The 16,062-nt window shown below is 47.0% G+C and overlaps 1 protein-coding gene across 1 annotated transcript; it reads right to left on the minus strand.

The window, feature by feature from the left end:
- Positions 1–1,979: 1,979 nt before the first annotated feature.
- Positions 1,980–15,789, minus strand: LOC135909027 (membrane metallo-endopeptidase-like 1). Its single transcript, XM_065440883.2, has 3 exons — positions 14,941–15,789; positions 5,649–7,372; positions 1,980–2,557 (listed from the first exon to the last, which is right to left on the minus strand). Exons 1-3 carry the CDS (start codon positions 15,709–15,711, stop codon positions 2,305–2,307), a joined length of 2,748 nt encoding a protein of 915 aa, XP_065296955.1. The 5' UTR covers positions 15,712–15,789; the 3' UTR covers positions 1,980–2,304.
- Between the last annotated feature and the right edge of the window lie 273 nt (positions 15,790–16,062).

The following is a 16,062-nucleotide window of genomic DNA, read 5'->3' on the forward strand; positions in this document are numbered from 1 at the left end:
CTCTCCCCCCTTCTTTTCAATATCGGTATGAGACGCTTAGCCAAAACACTGGACGTCATAACTGGGCTAGGGTACGCGACATATGCAGACGATATTACCCTATGGCCACCCAGCGGCTCGTTAGGACAAAAAGAAGAAATCCTGCAAGAAGCAGCGACCGTTGTTGAAACCTTCGCTCGCAGCAGTGGAATGAGCTGCGCTCCCGATAAATCAGAATTTATCAGGATACGAGGTCGAGGCCGTCAAACTCACGAGCCGGTGAACCTCTTTCTAGGAGACAGCCAGATAAAGGAGGTCCAGAAAATGCGAGTCCTCGGACTGTGGCTGCAAAGTAACAAACGAGTAGACCACACCATTAACACCCTTAGGACTACGGTGAAACAGATCTCCCGTATGATCCGTAGAGTAACTTATCACCGAAAAGGTTTCAAGGAAACAGACGATCCGGCTCGTTCAGGCTTTTGTGCTAAGTCGTCTCACATATAGCCTCCCTTTCCAGGACCCCACGAAAACAGAACTAAAGGCCCTAGATGCGTTGATTAGAACATCGTACAAATCGGCTCTCTGCCTACCACAGGGATCCTCTACTGAACGCGTGCTGGCCCTCGGGATTAACAATAACTACGAGGAGCTACGGGCAGCGACGCTCATATCTCAACGGGAGCGGCTTAGCTTAACCTCCTCTGGCAGAAAATTACTTTGCCGCGTGGGCTACCCTACTCGTCCACATTATGCGGGAGAAGAACTCCAATCTCTGCCCAGAGTCCTTCGTGAAAGGATCATAGTAGCCCCAATCCCTAAGAACATGAGTCCAAAATACCACCAGGGACGTAGAAATGCTCGAGCTCGAAAGTTAATGCAGGAATTCGGTGGAAATCCGGATACAGTCTACACAGATGTGGCTCGATGTGGTGCTTACAAATATGCCCTCGCAGTGGTAGGAGCGGCCGCAAATCAAGGGCTTGTGACTTGTGCCACGGCTAGAGTTGCATCTGCGAATACCGCATAAGCTTCAGCCATCGCGCTAGCTATTAAAACTAAGGACGCTCTGGGACAATCGTCGATAACTCTTACAGATTCCCAAGTCGCTTGTAGACTATTCCTCACCGGGAGGCTACCACACAGCACCACTCACCTATTAGGATCCAACTTAACGCAGAAACACATGATCATCTGGTGCCCGGGTCACGCAGGACTCGAGGGCAATGAGAGAGCGGACGGCGCAGCTCGTGCTTTTGTCAACCGAGTAGCCGACCACTCTGACGAAAACCCCTTTTTACCACGAGACATCCTTGAGCACCAGCGGCGCGAGCGAAGAAAGTACAGTTCACCACACCCTGACCTATCCAGGCAGGACTCTCATGACTGGCGCCGCATACAGACGCACACATTTCCAAACCTTTATTTGAAAAATGCCATTCACCCAACGCTGTACAGCGCTCGCTGTCCTTGGTGCGGAGACCGGCCAACTCTCGCCCACATTACGTGGGACTGCCAGAACAGGCCACCCAAAATTAATACACCAAAACTAGCCGGCAAACTTTCCGGAAGGGAGCAGTGGGAGACTTGGCTCGCCAGCGAGGACCGGGAGATGCAACTAGCGCTCCTCGACCAAGCACGGCGGACCGCTCAAACCAGTGGGGCCCTGGACTATGGTTCCACCCACTCGCTTTCTGCATTTTTTTCTTTTAAATAAACGTTTTGATATATATATATATATATATAAGAGAAAAGGAGCTGGCAAGGTTACAAATTCCGAGAAATGACAACTACATCGCGTTATACATATCTTAAATATTCAAAAATTGCGTCAGCGTTCCATCTCGCGACTTGCATATAGAAAATTGAGGCTACGGTCAGGTGGCACCCGTCTTGTCTAAAGTTAATTCATTAAGATCCTCACACTGAATTTAGAGCGCAACGCAGTCTTACAACGAATACATCACAGGTATTTACTTTTAAATCCTCAGAGAGAGAGAGAGAGAGAGTCCGTGATTTATAATGTCTGTCCAGACACGAAATAAGAGAGTGCCTATGTAGTACATGGCTGACGACGGCATCGCTTTCGATGTTGCGCACACAACTGTATGTGTACGCGCCATATGAAGGTGAGTCGTTCGACTCCACGTGAACGTCCTATCGCAGTCCATCGGAAGTGCCCGACTCTCACCCAAAGAATTTGCACTTCATCTTGGGGTTCATCTGAGACTCGGGCGGGCAATGAAATGCCCGGGCGAAGGCCTCCGAACTGCGCACCACCTTGTTGCAGTCCACTGTGTGCGGACCCACGGCATCGGGTCGCGTTCAAGTCATGTAGCATAGTGTCATGAACACCTGGTCTCCCGAAAAGCCCCCCACGATTCCCTGAAGAGCTTCGTCGCCCCTGTCGCTGACTGCGCGGCGGTACGCCGCGTAGGCAACCTCGAGAGCGGGGATCTCGGGAAAGATGCTGGCCCTCGCGCCGGTTATGCTGTGGGTGTGGTCTCCGCCACTGCCGGCTTGCCCGTCAAGCGCTGCTAGGCAGCTGTCTCTCTCCTCGAAGGCCTTCGCGGAAGAGCTGCAGGTGGTTGAAGACATTGAATCGATACATCATGGCAGAAAAAAAAAAATAATACTTTGGCGTTATAGGCGTGTGTTTCAGTGGTTATAGGATGTTCTGCAGCTAAGGAGGAGGTCACGCGTATGATTATCGGGCACGGCTGCGGCATTTTGATGTAGACGAAATGCAAAAACGCTCTCGCACATTCATACCGGGTGTGTTTTTCTTTAGATTATGCAGAAATATTTTTTTAACCATTTAACCGGCTACAGATTTGAGTACTTAAATCCCGAAGTTGGCGATGAAATACATTGGCGTCGCAGTTACATTTGTGCTTCAGTGTATAAAGCGTCATTTTAATAAAAATAGAAGCGGAACAATACATTTTATCTCAAGTGTGGCTACGCATATTACGGCGCCATCGTCAACATTTGCTAACAGTGTGGGTATGACTTGCAAACCCACAGACTACAATTTGTGAATTTCGCTACTTTTCACTACCTCCTAATTTGAAATGTGTGTAGTAACTTAAGTATTCTAAAGGTAACCTATTCATTTTCTGTGAATTAAACTATTAGGCACTTCGATTTCTTGTGCGAGTATAGTGTGCCGCTTGGAGTAATCCAGCTCAAGGAATACAATTTCGCTATCTGCCACAGGCGAAAAAAAAAATCTGTATGGTGCAAAAAACAAAAACAACCATCATCATCATCATCAGCCTGGTTACGCCCACTGCAGGGCAAAGGCCTCTCCCATACTTCTCCAACAACCCCGGTCATGTACTAATTGTGGCCATGCCGTCGCTGCAAACTTCTTAATATCAACCGCCCACCTAACTCTCTGCCGCCCCCTGCTACGCTTCCCTTCCCTTGGGATCCAGTCCGTGACCTTTAATGACCATCGGTTATCTTCCCTCCTCATTACATGTCCTGCCCATGCCCATTTCTTTTTCTTGATTTCAACTAAGATGTCATTAACTCGCGTTTGTTCCCTCACCCAATCTGCTCTTTTCTTATCCCTTAACGTTACACCTATCATTCTTCTTTCCATAGCTCGTTGCGTCGTCCTCAATTTGAGTAGAACCCTTTTCGCAAGCCTCCAGGTTTCTGCCCCGTAGGTGAGTACTGGTAAAACAAACAAGAACGCCACATATACAAGGTGCGTTTTGTTGTAGCTGCAGCCAACTTTAAAATGTTGCCTGTGGCAGACAGCATAATTCTAATCATTAGTACCTTCCTTAGTTGCTTACCAGCTTTTGCGTTACGCTGCTAAGCATCAGGATGAAATCGCAGCCGTGGCTGCCACACATTAAAGGGGCGAAATGCAAGAATACCTGTCTACCCAGCATTGGGCGCACGTTAAAAACCACAGGTGGTCAAAATTATTGCAGAGTCCCACACTATGGCGTGCCTTATATTCAGATGCTGGTTTCGGTATTTAAAACCCCCGAAAACATCACTTTATAATAACCTTTGACCTTGGTGGTCCATTACTCCTACGATAAATGGAAAAGATTAATTGAAGAATTACCGTTTAATACGCTAATTACCGTTTTGATTTTTTTCTTGACACCACATATTTAAATCTACGAATAGTAGCTAGTGACTGTATAAAGGGTGTCCCACATAATTTGAGCCACGAATTTAAAGATGAAAGGCGCGTCGGAAGCGAATGTAACAGAACGCATACTATTCGCCATAGACCATAGTTACTCAGACAATTATTTTCTGTTCCCCATAAGTAACTAATTGATAAAGTCCAATTAAGCCATGTTATTAAATATTGGCCGAGGACCGTAAGTATGATACGCAGATTCGTAGAGCACCTTCAGAAACCGCCGATCGAGTTGTGTCCTTTAGGATACATCTCACGTAGTCCTTCTTTCTCGGCTGCAAAGAAAGCCCGCGAAATATAATAAAAAGCACGTGACGAAACGGTTGCTCAGTGGTATTGTGCTGCTCTCGAGCCTGCGATCGGTGAACAAGGCCAGCTGCATCGAGACTGACGACAAGGAAGCGGCAGGGCGTTCCTTTATCTCGTCGGCAGCGCTCGGCCATCAGTATGCATTTTCGCTGTCATCCGACGGGAGCCGCCTGTTTGCGGAACGCACGCTTGAGAGCAGCACGATACCACAGCGAACACGCTCCTTCACGTAGCTTTTTCCATATTTCACGGGCTTTCTTTGCAACCCGGAGAAAGAGACGTATCGTAAAGGGAACAACTCGATCGGTAGATTCTGAAGGTGCTCTACAAACCTAGGTATCACACTTGGGGTTCTCCGCCAATAAATAAAAAGTTGGCTAATCAAACTAATCAGCTAGTGAGTTCTATGGCAAACAAAAAATTGTCTGTGTTACTATAGGCAATTCCGAATAGTATGCGTTCGTTTCATTCCGCTCCCGACGTGCCTTTCAGTTTTAAATTCTTGGCTCAAGTTATCTGGGACACACTGCATATGCAAGGCATGCTGACATAAAAGGAATTCTGAGGGTGGCACAGGTTCCGACATATGCACCGTCGAACTTGCGGTAAGAATTCACTGTAGATGCTCCCTAATTTTTTAAGGCATTGCTGTTTTTGAAGCACAGACGTAACTGGAACGGCAAAGCATCTAGTTGGAAACATTGAAAATTGATGTGTAGAAACTAGCTTAGTGCTGAGAATTCGCTAAAGTGCACATGCCTTTCAAGATTGCCGGCTCCAATATGTTCTGATAAATATAAATAAAAGTTATTTATCGTACCTATGTTAATTGTTCAGTCAGATGCATTGATTTCTCTTAGAAGTAATTAACGCCTCATTGAGTATTTCAGATTATAGGTTACATTTGTGCTGTTTGGCTATCTGAAATTAAAAAAATGGAGACCTTTTAAAATGAAACCCTGTATATTTATTTACGCGCCCATTAAAGACACCTAGGAGCTCAAGGTCGATCCGAAGCGCTCCTGAACGGCGTATCTTATAGTCCTAGTGCTGCCATGGGGTTTTTAACCAAATTAATGACTCAACACATCAATCCCCAAATATTTAAGGGGTGCTTGAGGCCTCACGCGAATAAGGAAAAGGAATACCTGAATACCTATTTACGCAACAATAACGGGAAGCTTACCCGGACAAAAAGAAGTGCCCGAGTGTGCCGTTCGGGTGCCACCGCAGTCCCTGTCTGTCTACGGACGCGACAAGATTGAGTGCCATGGAAAAGCCCAGACCCCCGTAGAACATGGCCTCGGTCCCGCCAGGGTAGTACAAGGGCGGAGTAATGGCGCCCAGGGCCACCTTGACGTCGCCGCTGGAGGGGTCATAGAGCACGTACGGTAGTGCGTAGTTGACCGCGAAGCTGAAGACGTCAATGTCAGCGTGCGGGCCATGCATCTTAGCAGCGCAGCGGCTCGTCTTCACCCAGTACTCGGCAAACGAAAGTTCAGTGCAGGGAAAATCGCTGTACATGCGCTCGAGCACGTCGTTTTCGAGGAAGCGCTCGGGGGGCCACAGCTTTAGTCGCGACGAACGCAGCTTCTCGACCGCGAGCTTCCGGCTCTCAACGTCCAGCCATTGCGTTGCGTTGGCCGCCTCCGCAGCCGCCGACACCAAGCTATCGAAGCCGGCTTTGACGGCGGCGCGCTGTGCTGGCGTGAAGCGCGACACGGAGCTGAGCGCAATCACCAGGAGCCGATAGGCGGCCTCGACGAATCGCTCGCAGAAGTACGGCCGATATGTGTTGATGCCCTGGTCGTACCGATTCTCAAGCAGCTGGATATCCGCAGCCGGAGCAAACAGCTGCACGCAAGACCAGGCGATCAGGGACAGCAGCTCGGTTCTTCTGTACGATGACATCACGCTCGCCATAGTCCGGAAGAACTCTACGTCGCCGATGAAAACCTGATCGTTGGGCTTCACTTGAGGCTCAAGCTCGGTCTGCCTGAAGGCACGTAGCCGCAGCTTCGAGGCCAGCTGCGGAGTGAGAAGTCCTATTCGAGCGATTCGCACCAGAGCTGGTTCGATTACCGGAAGACGCCTAGCGTTCAGCAGTTTTCTGAAGACGTCACCTTCCATAACCATAGCCCTGTTGATAAACTTCTCGTCGACCCTATACTTAGTGTAGTTTCGGTTAAGGATGTAGAAAAACGTGGCCCAGTATTTATCGTATCCGCCTGTGCTTTTGACTGTGAGATGCTGCTTATACAAAATTGGTATGATGGAACTGGGCTCTAATATGAAACGCCAGTTCGGTGAGGACAAGCGCATAGCGCGCACTTGGAAAAATAACGTCGAGGGCGCTGATGTCTCGACGTACTCGACGCGCGAGCACGTCGAGTGCGCTGGTGTCACTTGGCGTGGGTTTCTCAACGACAGTCTACATTCGTTGAGGAACTTCCAGAAGATGTCCAAGTTCGAGCCGTACTGTGATCGGTTGCCCATGCAGGACTCGTACATGGCCATTGGTTTGTGGCCCACACTAATGGTTTTCGTCCCTTCGCTGAGTACGGTGTAGAAATGCGGAAACCACGATTTCCTTACGTCATCCATGGCCGAGTTCGGGTACTCTAGGTAGCCTTTCGGAGGCGACCAAGCGGAGCAGACGTAGGCGCTAAAGTTGTGGCATGGATCGAGGTCGCGGTTTAGTCCATTAGAGAGGCGCCACGAGTGGACGAGGCAGTCCTCAGTCTTGCAGAACGGTGGCGATGGTGGTGATTTGGCGCCTCGTGCGAACAGAAACACAATGACGATTGTCACGGCCGTCACGATCAGCATAAGGACGATCACAAGGGTGAGGTACTGCACCTTGATTGACACACCTGTTGCAGTTAGGACAATCTGAGAGCTGCGTGGACACTGCAAGAAAATATAAAAATGAAGAGGCATTTAATCAGATTTCGGCTAAAAATGTTGTTCAAAATGCAGAGTGATCTGTCTACAGTGGCGACGTCCACCATCTTCTCGGTGACGTAGTTGCAAAGCGCCTTTATGTTGTGCGGATCGGTGATCGTCGCGGTGTGGCTATTCAGAACTGTAAAATGTATCAGTCACCTTCATCGTCCAGCGAATCGGGCAAAGGGAACTTCACTGCGCTCCTACCAATCAACGAAGCTACGGCCGCTGTTCTTTCAGCCTTTCATATTCGTCCAGACTGCCTTGGGTGGTGTGGTGCTTTGCAACCAAAGCTTTCGTCGATTCTATTTTCATGGTGACCTGCGCTGTTAACATTTAGCTAATTACTCGGAAGAATGGTCCCTGCGCTCCCGAATTCCTGACTAATGCCCGTGTGACAACTATACAAGGAAAGCTTTTATCTCTCCAGGGGGGCGGGGGCAGGTCGGAACCTGGACCCTGCGCGCCCCCTTGTGCATATATATATATATATATATATATATATATATATATATATATATATATATATATATTATACACACACACAACCTTTAATGACGTTCGCTCTTGAAGAAAGTTCGTGTGACCTCGAACAATTAGTCACACAAGTTCCAGCCTCACTGAGTAGGTACGAGACCTCATTGAAGGAGGTGGTTTAACTTCACAGCGTGAGTCTCCCGGATGAGGCACACGACAAGTGAATTCACTTAATGAGGAATATATACGTGCTTTGTGCATATTAGGTCGCACAGGTACACGTCAATGGTAAAAGCCATGTAAAGTTTTCTAAAAGTGTTAATACACATCGATGCAATCAAGAAATATTTTCCTGTCGGAAGTTCATATGAGCAGATAAACTGCAACATTTTTAAAACTTACACAATGTAGAAGAATTTTTGAACACAACTTATAACTACAATTACTAGCACAATTCAATGCGACTGCGCAACGCAAATGTTAATGAGAGCATGCCTTATGCAATTGGCTTAATTTATTTCCCAGTGGAGGAATAAAGGATTATTGGATAATAGATTATCAGGCACACGGTTAAACAAGCATATTAGCACATCACTGAGTAAATACTGAAACAGCGAGATTCGAAAAGTGCGGAAGGACACGAAAGCAAGTAAGAATAGCGTGGACGTCTTTATTGAGCGGCTGATAAAGCATATATGATGAATAAAATTCCTAAGGGAAATGTACAGCATAAGATATATACTTTTAACTAGCGCAACGAAGCGTTTTTTTCATACGCAGAAGGCCTCACCTTGCTTTTTATGTACCCCACTTATATTCCTGTGCATTTACTTTTTGCGTTCTTTTATAAGCGACATGGTTTGCTTGAAGCTTGCCTCTATTGCCTGAAGCTCTACTCACTGCGTCCTTGCCTTGTATTAACGCCTGATAACTTTTGCCACCTGAATACCTCATACACACCTTACTGTAGAAGAAGCGCCCCGCAAAACGGGAGCTCTGTACAGAACGGGTCAGATCTATGCGATAGCTCCCAACTTGTTTCTTTTATCAAGGTTTATCGCCACGCAACATTCATGAAGCCGCATCGCTCCATTAAAACGAGAGCGAACGATTGTCCAAATTAATCGGTTATGCCCAATCAGTCAGTCAGAGCGCGCGTCTTCTAGTGTTTAGTGACCGCGCTTGGCTGTCCGTGCGTCTGAGGAGGGCTACATACGCGGGCCGCGCGCTTTATTTTCATCGCCGCGTTGAAGCTTGTAATCCGAGATGGGTGGTCCTTTCGCGTGTGCTCTCTCCCCGTGCGCCTAGTGTTATGCTTCCGTTGGTGTTGATATACGGTGGCAAATACGCTTCCTTCTCAACGTCAGACGGGTAATGGTCAAGTACCGACCAGCGACATGCCCACAGTTGGCTCTGTCGTTGGCGCTCACGCTTGTTTTTAGCGGGTGGATACTGCGACGTCCGCAGCCGCGGTAGAAGCGAGCTGGTCGCGTGTTTTCTATTTCTTGTTTTATCTGTCCACATCTCTGGTCCTTATAATGTACAAAAGGCATTTGAATGAGCGACTGTGGGTGCCAGAATAAGCACGTAATACTGAGCTGAAAAGGATGGCGGCTTGATGGGCATTATCTTCCCACGCGCTGAATGTTTGGGTTTGTTGGAGGTCACGTGATGGAACCCGCGCTTGGGAAGGAGAGGCGTGGCTGGGAATGACTGTGCGCGGCTAACGCTTACGCAGCCCGCGTGTCGTGTCTAATTGTCGGTAATCATTGGCGGGTGCAGTGTTTAAGGCCAAGCAGGGATGGCTGCCAACTTCTTGCGCGCTCTCTTCCTTGTCGGGCTGTCTTACTTCGCCCCTAGTGTTGCAGATTGCGTAGTCCAAGAGAAAGTGGGAATTGGAGATATCAAATTTTTTTAACAACATGCATGAAATTCGCCGTGCATTTCCGTGATCGCCTTCTCCCGCCATCTAGTAGCGACACGCGAAAGTACACTGTGTGCGAAAATACGATCTTGAGCGTGAGCGGAATCAGCGTTCCGGTAATTGTTTTATACTTCGCTATCACTAATACTACGTCGCCTTCGCGATGCAACTGCAGTCCCTTTTTCTTTTTTTCCCGCGAGTCCGGGTATAAGCAGTGCTGCGCACGACCGCTGTTGGATCTGATTTCGAGTGGATCCGGTTTGGCCTCATTTCGGTTTCGGATGGAATTATTTTATTTATTTATTTATTTTTATTTATCAATGCTGCAATCCCCATTGGGGATTTTAGCAGGGTGGGAAACAATACATATGTAAAGAATACTATAGCATAGGCAACCAAAAGAATACAAGTCAGGTTAACAGAGCTTAAACATAGCAGTGGCACAGCAAGAAAACAAATTGTTACTCAATACTTGGAACAAACGCCGAAAGTGATGATTTTAAAACTTGGTCATTGGTTAGATGATTGCATTCAACGACTGTTCGGGGAAAGAAGGAATACCTAAAAGAATTATTACCGGTATAAATGTACTAAATGTACTAAATTACGTGTACTATTAGGTGTACTAAATGTACTAAATTATACATGTATTTATGACCTTTTAATGAAAGTGGCGATGTTTCCATCACTCATAAATGTAAATTATTTAAAGTATATTTATTTAATGAGTGATTAGCATTGTCTATGGAAGGAAAAGCAATACTGAGGCACGCATCATTCAAGTGCATTTCACACGGCATTGATAACATGCTCTGGTGAAGGGGTCACTGAAATCTGCAGGTTTCTTTCAGGATGAAAAAAAGCATGCAAAATAATTTGACGCGAGGTAAGCATACGGGAACAGATTCGTTGTGTATGCGTAGACTATCCATGTCATTAGAAATAATTGTTAGCTGGCTACCGCGTTTCTTGAATTATTATAACAAACTTTTTCCTTTGTATCTATTTAAATATACGGTGTTTGTACATGGTGCTCACACTCTCAATTAAGAAAAAACTATTTGAAGTTATAAAGCACGGATGAGGTAGCCGCCGCTGGTGCTTCTAACGCGCTTGTCATCTTATTGGTAGGATTCGCAGAATTAAAGCGAAAATATGATTTAAAGCCTGTGAACCTCCGCACCGACAATGATGCAGTAGGTTTTTAAACGGAATAAAACTTTAAGTGAAAACTCAAAAGGCAACTCAAAGGAAACGTCAAATGATGTGGGTAACAGAACCCCTGTCATGACACTTCATGCGGGCGTGGGGCAGGTGTCGGCATCACCGGGGAAGGGGGGGGGGGTTGAGGGCTCTGCGCCCCTGTCCTCGGGGAAACTTCGGTGAGGGCCCGGGCACCGGAGCCCCACCCCCTCCCCGCAGTCGCGCCTATAATAACATTGCATTGCATTCCAAGCCCCCAGATATTTTGCGTCGGCAACACAACGCATCTCGCGTGAAAAATCGAAGCTCCAGCAGTATAGTGCTGTTGTTCGGAGCTTATAAAACTTCATGCACAAAGCTCCATGCATGAACTCTGGATGCTCTGACCCGAAACTGCGTGAGTGAGGTCGCACATGCATGATGCCGTGAAAATGCAGGGCAAGTGTGATCAGCAAGTTGAGCGTCGAGAGTTCGCTTGTTCCGCGCGCTGTTTTATCTCATCTGTCAGTGCTTCGGGAGAAATGACTTTGCGCGGGTTCTCTCCCACTCACGTTCCGTTAGTTACACTGCCTTTGTGCTGCAGGCGTTCGCAAGTATTGCAGACTTAGCTGCTTACAGGCACTCTGGCTTCAAGCACAGCGCAATAACATGAGCAAGCCTGGAAACACGCGGTTAGAAATACTATGCAGAGCAGCGGCTCGGTACCAGAGGCGAAAAAGGAAGAGACGCGCACTAATAAACTGCCAAATTGAAATACCGAAAAGGAACACACATGCGATTCACCAGCGTGTTGAGTGGTGAAAATGCGACGGCTTGAGAATAGAGCGCGCAATCATTGTCTGTCAACGCCGTCGGTGAGCAGCTGGGAAGATAGGTTAGGACATGTGCACCGAACGTGATACCCGCTTTTTCTTTTTTGTCTCTAGCGTGACCAAACATGATTTGATGGACTTTGCTGAGCTGCCCAGGTTTTTTCAGTTAATAAATGGCTTCAATAAGGACACCCCTGCGCACTTGCGTTAATCTGTCAATGCGATTTCCTTCTGTTTTTTTGGTACGAGTAAAAATGACAAATTTCGTGAAAGACGCGCTCTCTTCCCAGAAGTTACCTTGATATTACTTTTGCGTGCAAAATATTTAAAGCAAAATGTGCCGCACTAACCCGTGAGGAGTTTTTCAGCTTTTAGCAATTTTTTCCGAACAGCCAAAATGCTCCAAACACTTTGATAGCACTGCGTGCGTTGTATGTAGAACAGTACTGTATGGCTTAAAAATTAGAAAAATGGTTGCACGGAAGGGTGCGTTGCCTTTCAGCGCTAATTTTAAACGAAGCTGATGGGGATAAAAGAAAGGGCACAGATAAAAAAAAAACTGTTCCACTGGGGGGGGGGGGGTAGGTGAAGAGGGGTTTTGAGGGTCTTTTATACATGGCGCTTTAAACAAATGGGCACGCTGGAACAAAATGGAAAATGCCGTGAGCGTAGGCCACTGATCAGCATGCGCATTATATTTGATGCGATGATTTTGTTATGGCAATTGCCCTCCTCCCGTCAGTACTAACAAAAAAATAAGCAAGCCTGGCTTCTTGCATGCGTTACCAAAACCCTCTTGCTTCACACACAACAGCGAACCACAGGAAGAGGACACCACAGAACGACGGTGAAAGAAGTAGCTATGCGTGAAATTAGGCTGTCGAGCGAGCAGTTTCATTTTGCCGCATCTTAGACAAGATGTCGCCTAGCGCGTTGCTGCAGAGATGGCAGATTACACTTAACATTTCGAATGCCCTTAATTAAGTATGCAATAACGAATGAGGAAAAACGTAACTGTTTTGATTAGCATGCCCGTTCTGGTGGAAATTTACCCGCTCTCCAAGAAATTGTTCATGCGAGTCATTTTTGCAACAATGCAACAGCGAGCTTCTAGAATGCAAGGGAACGACCACTTTTGTGAACGTTTCTGTTTTCTTTTAAACTAGCTACAATTTTAAATCTTTTGCTACTGCTGATAAAAACCTTCGGAATATTTTTTGGAAATTTGGTTGCTTTGATGTCGAATTTACTTCGCTACTTATGGGATCATTTGTTGAGACCGTGTGTGTATTGCTTCCACCATCTACGCGCACAGAGAAAATATTCATTTAAAATGGCTGTATGAGACGCAGACTGCTTAGATATTGAATATCGGTATTGGCGCCACAACCTGAGCACATGCACTGTTGTAAGGGGGTCAAGCTAAAGAGACGGAGCGACGAGGCCTAAGATCCTCGTCAGCGGGGCACTAGGCGAATGCGCGCAAGAGACCTGCTACTTGCAACCACTGTCTACGTCGTCAGGTGTAGTCATTGTACCTTAATAATTACTCATTGCCGACATCGGCGAAGGGTCTATTTTTGTAACAACAAGAATCGTCATCTGTCTTGCTGTCGTTTCTTTTCTTGAAAAGTTCGCGCTTGGTATTTTTTTGTCAAGAACGCTACGCGACGCTGACAACGCACGTGCCGTTTGTGTGACCGGGAATGTCAGGCGGCCAGCGTTATATAGGAAAGAAAGACACGAAACGCAGTTTACCGTTATATATATATATATATATATATATATATATATATAGATATATATATATATATATATATATAAATATATATATATAAATATATATATATATATATATATATATATATATATATATATATATATATATATATATATATATATATATATATATATATATATATATATATATATATACGCTCAAAGGGCCCAACTACGTTCAGCCTGCCAAGAGTACTGAAAGCAGGGAGACGCATAAGGATATGAGATATAGTTAACTCTTCCACGGTACCAATAATGCCACCACTATGCTATAAGAAGCCCTGGAAGTTGTTCTGATCTGCAGCCAGCAGATTCCCTGTCCTCACAAGATGACTATTGATGCAATGCGACGTAATTCCATCAACGTTCATAGCACCTGTTGCGTCGAAGGCAAAAGTGACACCGCCATTTTGATAGACTGTGACTGCTTGTTAGGAGTGGAACATCATAAACAAGGTGCAAACATCTGACTCCGCGCAGAATGCTGGCTAGACAAGCATCAGCTAACTCCCTTACCTTCACCCCAACCACCGCAGCAATCGACACGAACGATCAGACAAGCTGGACTGCTTCAATGTAATCGCAATGAGCTCGTCTAGAGGAAGATTAGTTGCGACTGCTGTCAAGAGAGAAAGGGAAAGCACGTACTATTACCAGATCAGCAAGACCACGACTCAGCGTGAGCTTCACAAATAACATTGCCCACCGACCAACTGATGGAAACGACGGGATGGCCGAACTCGGTCTGCGAATGTTGGTCACCGAGGACAAAACGGAAGTGTTCGAAAAAAAGTGACGATCAGCCGCACGCGAAACCACTGGGCATTGACAGAAGTTTGAAGCAGCACAACTGCAAGCGTTCGCGCGGACTTACCGAGGCTACCATTATAGAGACCGTATTTACTGCTGAAACAAATACCACGATCCCGAAAGAGCGTTCTCCGCTGGAGGCGAGTCCTGCGCCGGGGGCACTACCTAACCATTAGAAAGGCACTATATTGAAGGAATACCACAAAGGCCATTACCATCTGATTCAGCAAGGAAACAATTCATTAAATGTCATTCTTCATTCCTGCTTCCTCCCTGCATCCGTGTCTGTTCTGGGGGCGCACCGCGCGTTTTTTGTTCGCCTGTCGGTGACTATGCTGACCGCATCGTCAATACGAGACAAATATTTCGCTTATTCGCACGCATTTGAACCGGCAAGGCCTACGCAAAACTGCTCTCATCTCTTTATCACTACACTATTGTCTTCGGAAATGTTGGACACAAAACTGTGAGGAACGGCACGAATGGGGGTAGGAGAGTGAAACGGTGACAAGTAGTATGAAACTCACGTGATCCAAATCATAGTACGAGGTCCTCCGAGCTTCTGACTTGATTCGCTGGCCTTCGAGGTGTTCTTTGTTGATGATGTTAAGTTCAAGACGGACAGAGGACAACGAAGCGTGCTGGTGAGATAAACTCGCTTTGCGACTTGACAGGCTCACTTTGCGTCCATCTTGTGGCTCCGGCTGTCCTTCCGGGAGTTTCGGAGAGCCCTCGGCCCTCTCCTCGATCAAGGTCGCGGACAACGTCTGGAGTGTATTCGCACCGCTGACGGCGCACTCCGGAGACTGAGCTGGCAGGGCGGTTTCACATTCTGGTTGGGGCGCCTGTTGGTCCTTCTGCTCTGGGAGCCGGTTGCTTTCTCCAGGTTTCTCCATCGTCGGAGCAGTGGGAGTAGCAACGTGAGGTTCTACCGGACCAATGTCAGCGGAAGCGAGTTGATGTTGAGGCTCGCTGGGGTCCAAGGACTTGCGCTGGAAATCGGCGGCGAAGGACAGCCTCCGTTTGAGAGGGCTCTTGTCGCGTGGGGGAATTACTTCGTCCAGTTGAAGGGCGGTGGTCGTGGCTACCGGCAAGTTCGATTCCAGCGCGACAATCGCGGAGCCTTTCGGATCTTTTTCTAGATCGGTATGGCTGGGACGCCTGCGTGTTGCGTCGGACTTGCTCGAGGCCGATGACCTGCGTGACGACACACTTCCACTGGAACTGACGCTATGTTTGCGAGAGCGGCGTCGCTTCTTGCTTCTCTTCTCGTCGGGAGCATCATTGTTTGGGACCATGTCGCTTGTTCTTTCACGGCGAACTTCAGAGACGTTTCAAGCCAGTAAAACCGAAGAAATTGGGGTGCGAGCCCTGGAACCCTCGTCTTCTTCTAGTGCTACCTCGTGGCGAGAGCAAATGGCGCGAGACCTCGCTGGCCATTTCTCACTGATTTCAGCGATATATAAATTCGGAGCCCCCACCGAAACGAGACTGTTAACAAAGGAAGTTTTATTTTCAATAAAACAATGATTATTTCCCTTTAAAACGATCTTTATCGGAGACGCATACTTGCCCAAGGTTTTGTTCCATTAGTCAAAGCGAATTTAGAACTCCTAAAGTTTCATGGTTTGAGCGGTCTTTTCAAAGAT

Source organism: Dermacentor albipictus, chromosome 2, assembly GCF_038994185.2.
Source record: "Dermacentor albipictus isolate Rhodes 1998 colony chromosome 2, USDA_Dalb.pri_finalv2, whole genome shotgun sequence".
Lineage (NCBI taxonomy): Eukaryota > Metazoa > Arthropoda > Arachnida > Ixodida > Ixodidae > Dermacentor > Dermacentor albipictus.

What these genes read in the sequence shown, in the direction of transcription:
- LOC135909027 (XM_065440883.2), bottom strand. Translation starts at nt 15,711, where the DNA reads ATGGTCCCAAACAATGATGCTCCCGACGAGAAGAGAAGCAAGAAGCGA. An exon ending in CGTACTATGATTTGGATCAC is followed by an intron (nt 7,373 to 14,940) that starts GTGAGTTTCATA and finishes ATTTTCTTGCAG; the next exon opens with TGTCCACGCAGCTCTCAGAT. An exon ending in GGGCACTTCTTTTTGTCCGG is followed by an intron (nt 2,558 to 5,648) that starts GTAAGCTTCCCG and finishes AACCACCTGCAG; the next exon opens with CTCTTCCGCGAAGGCCTTCG.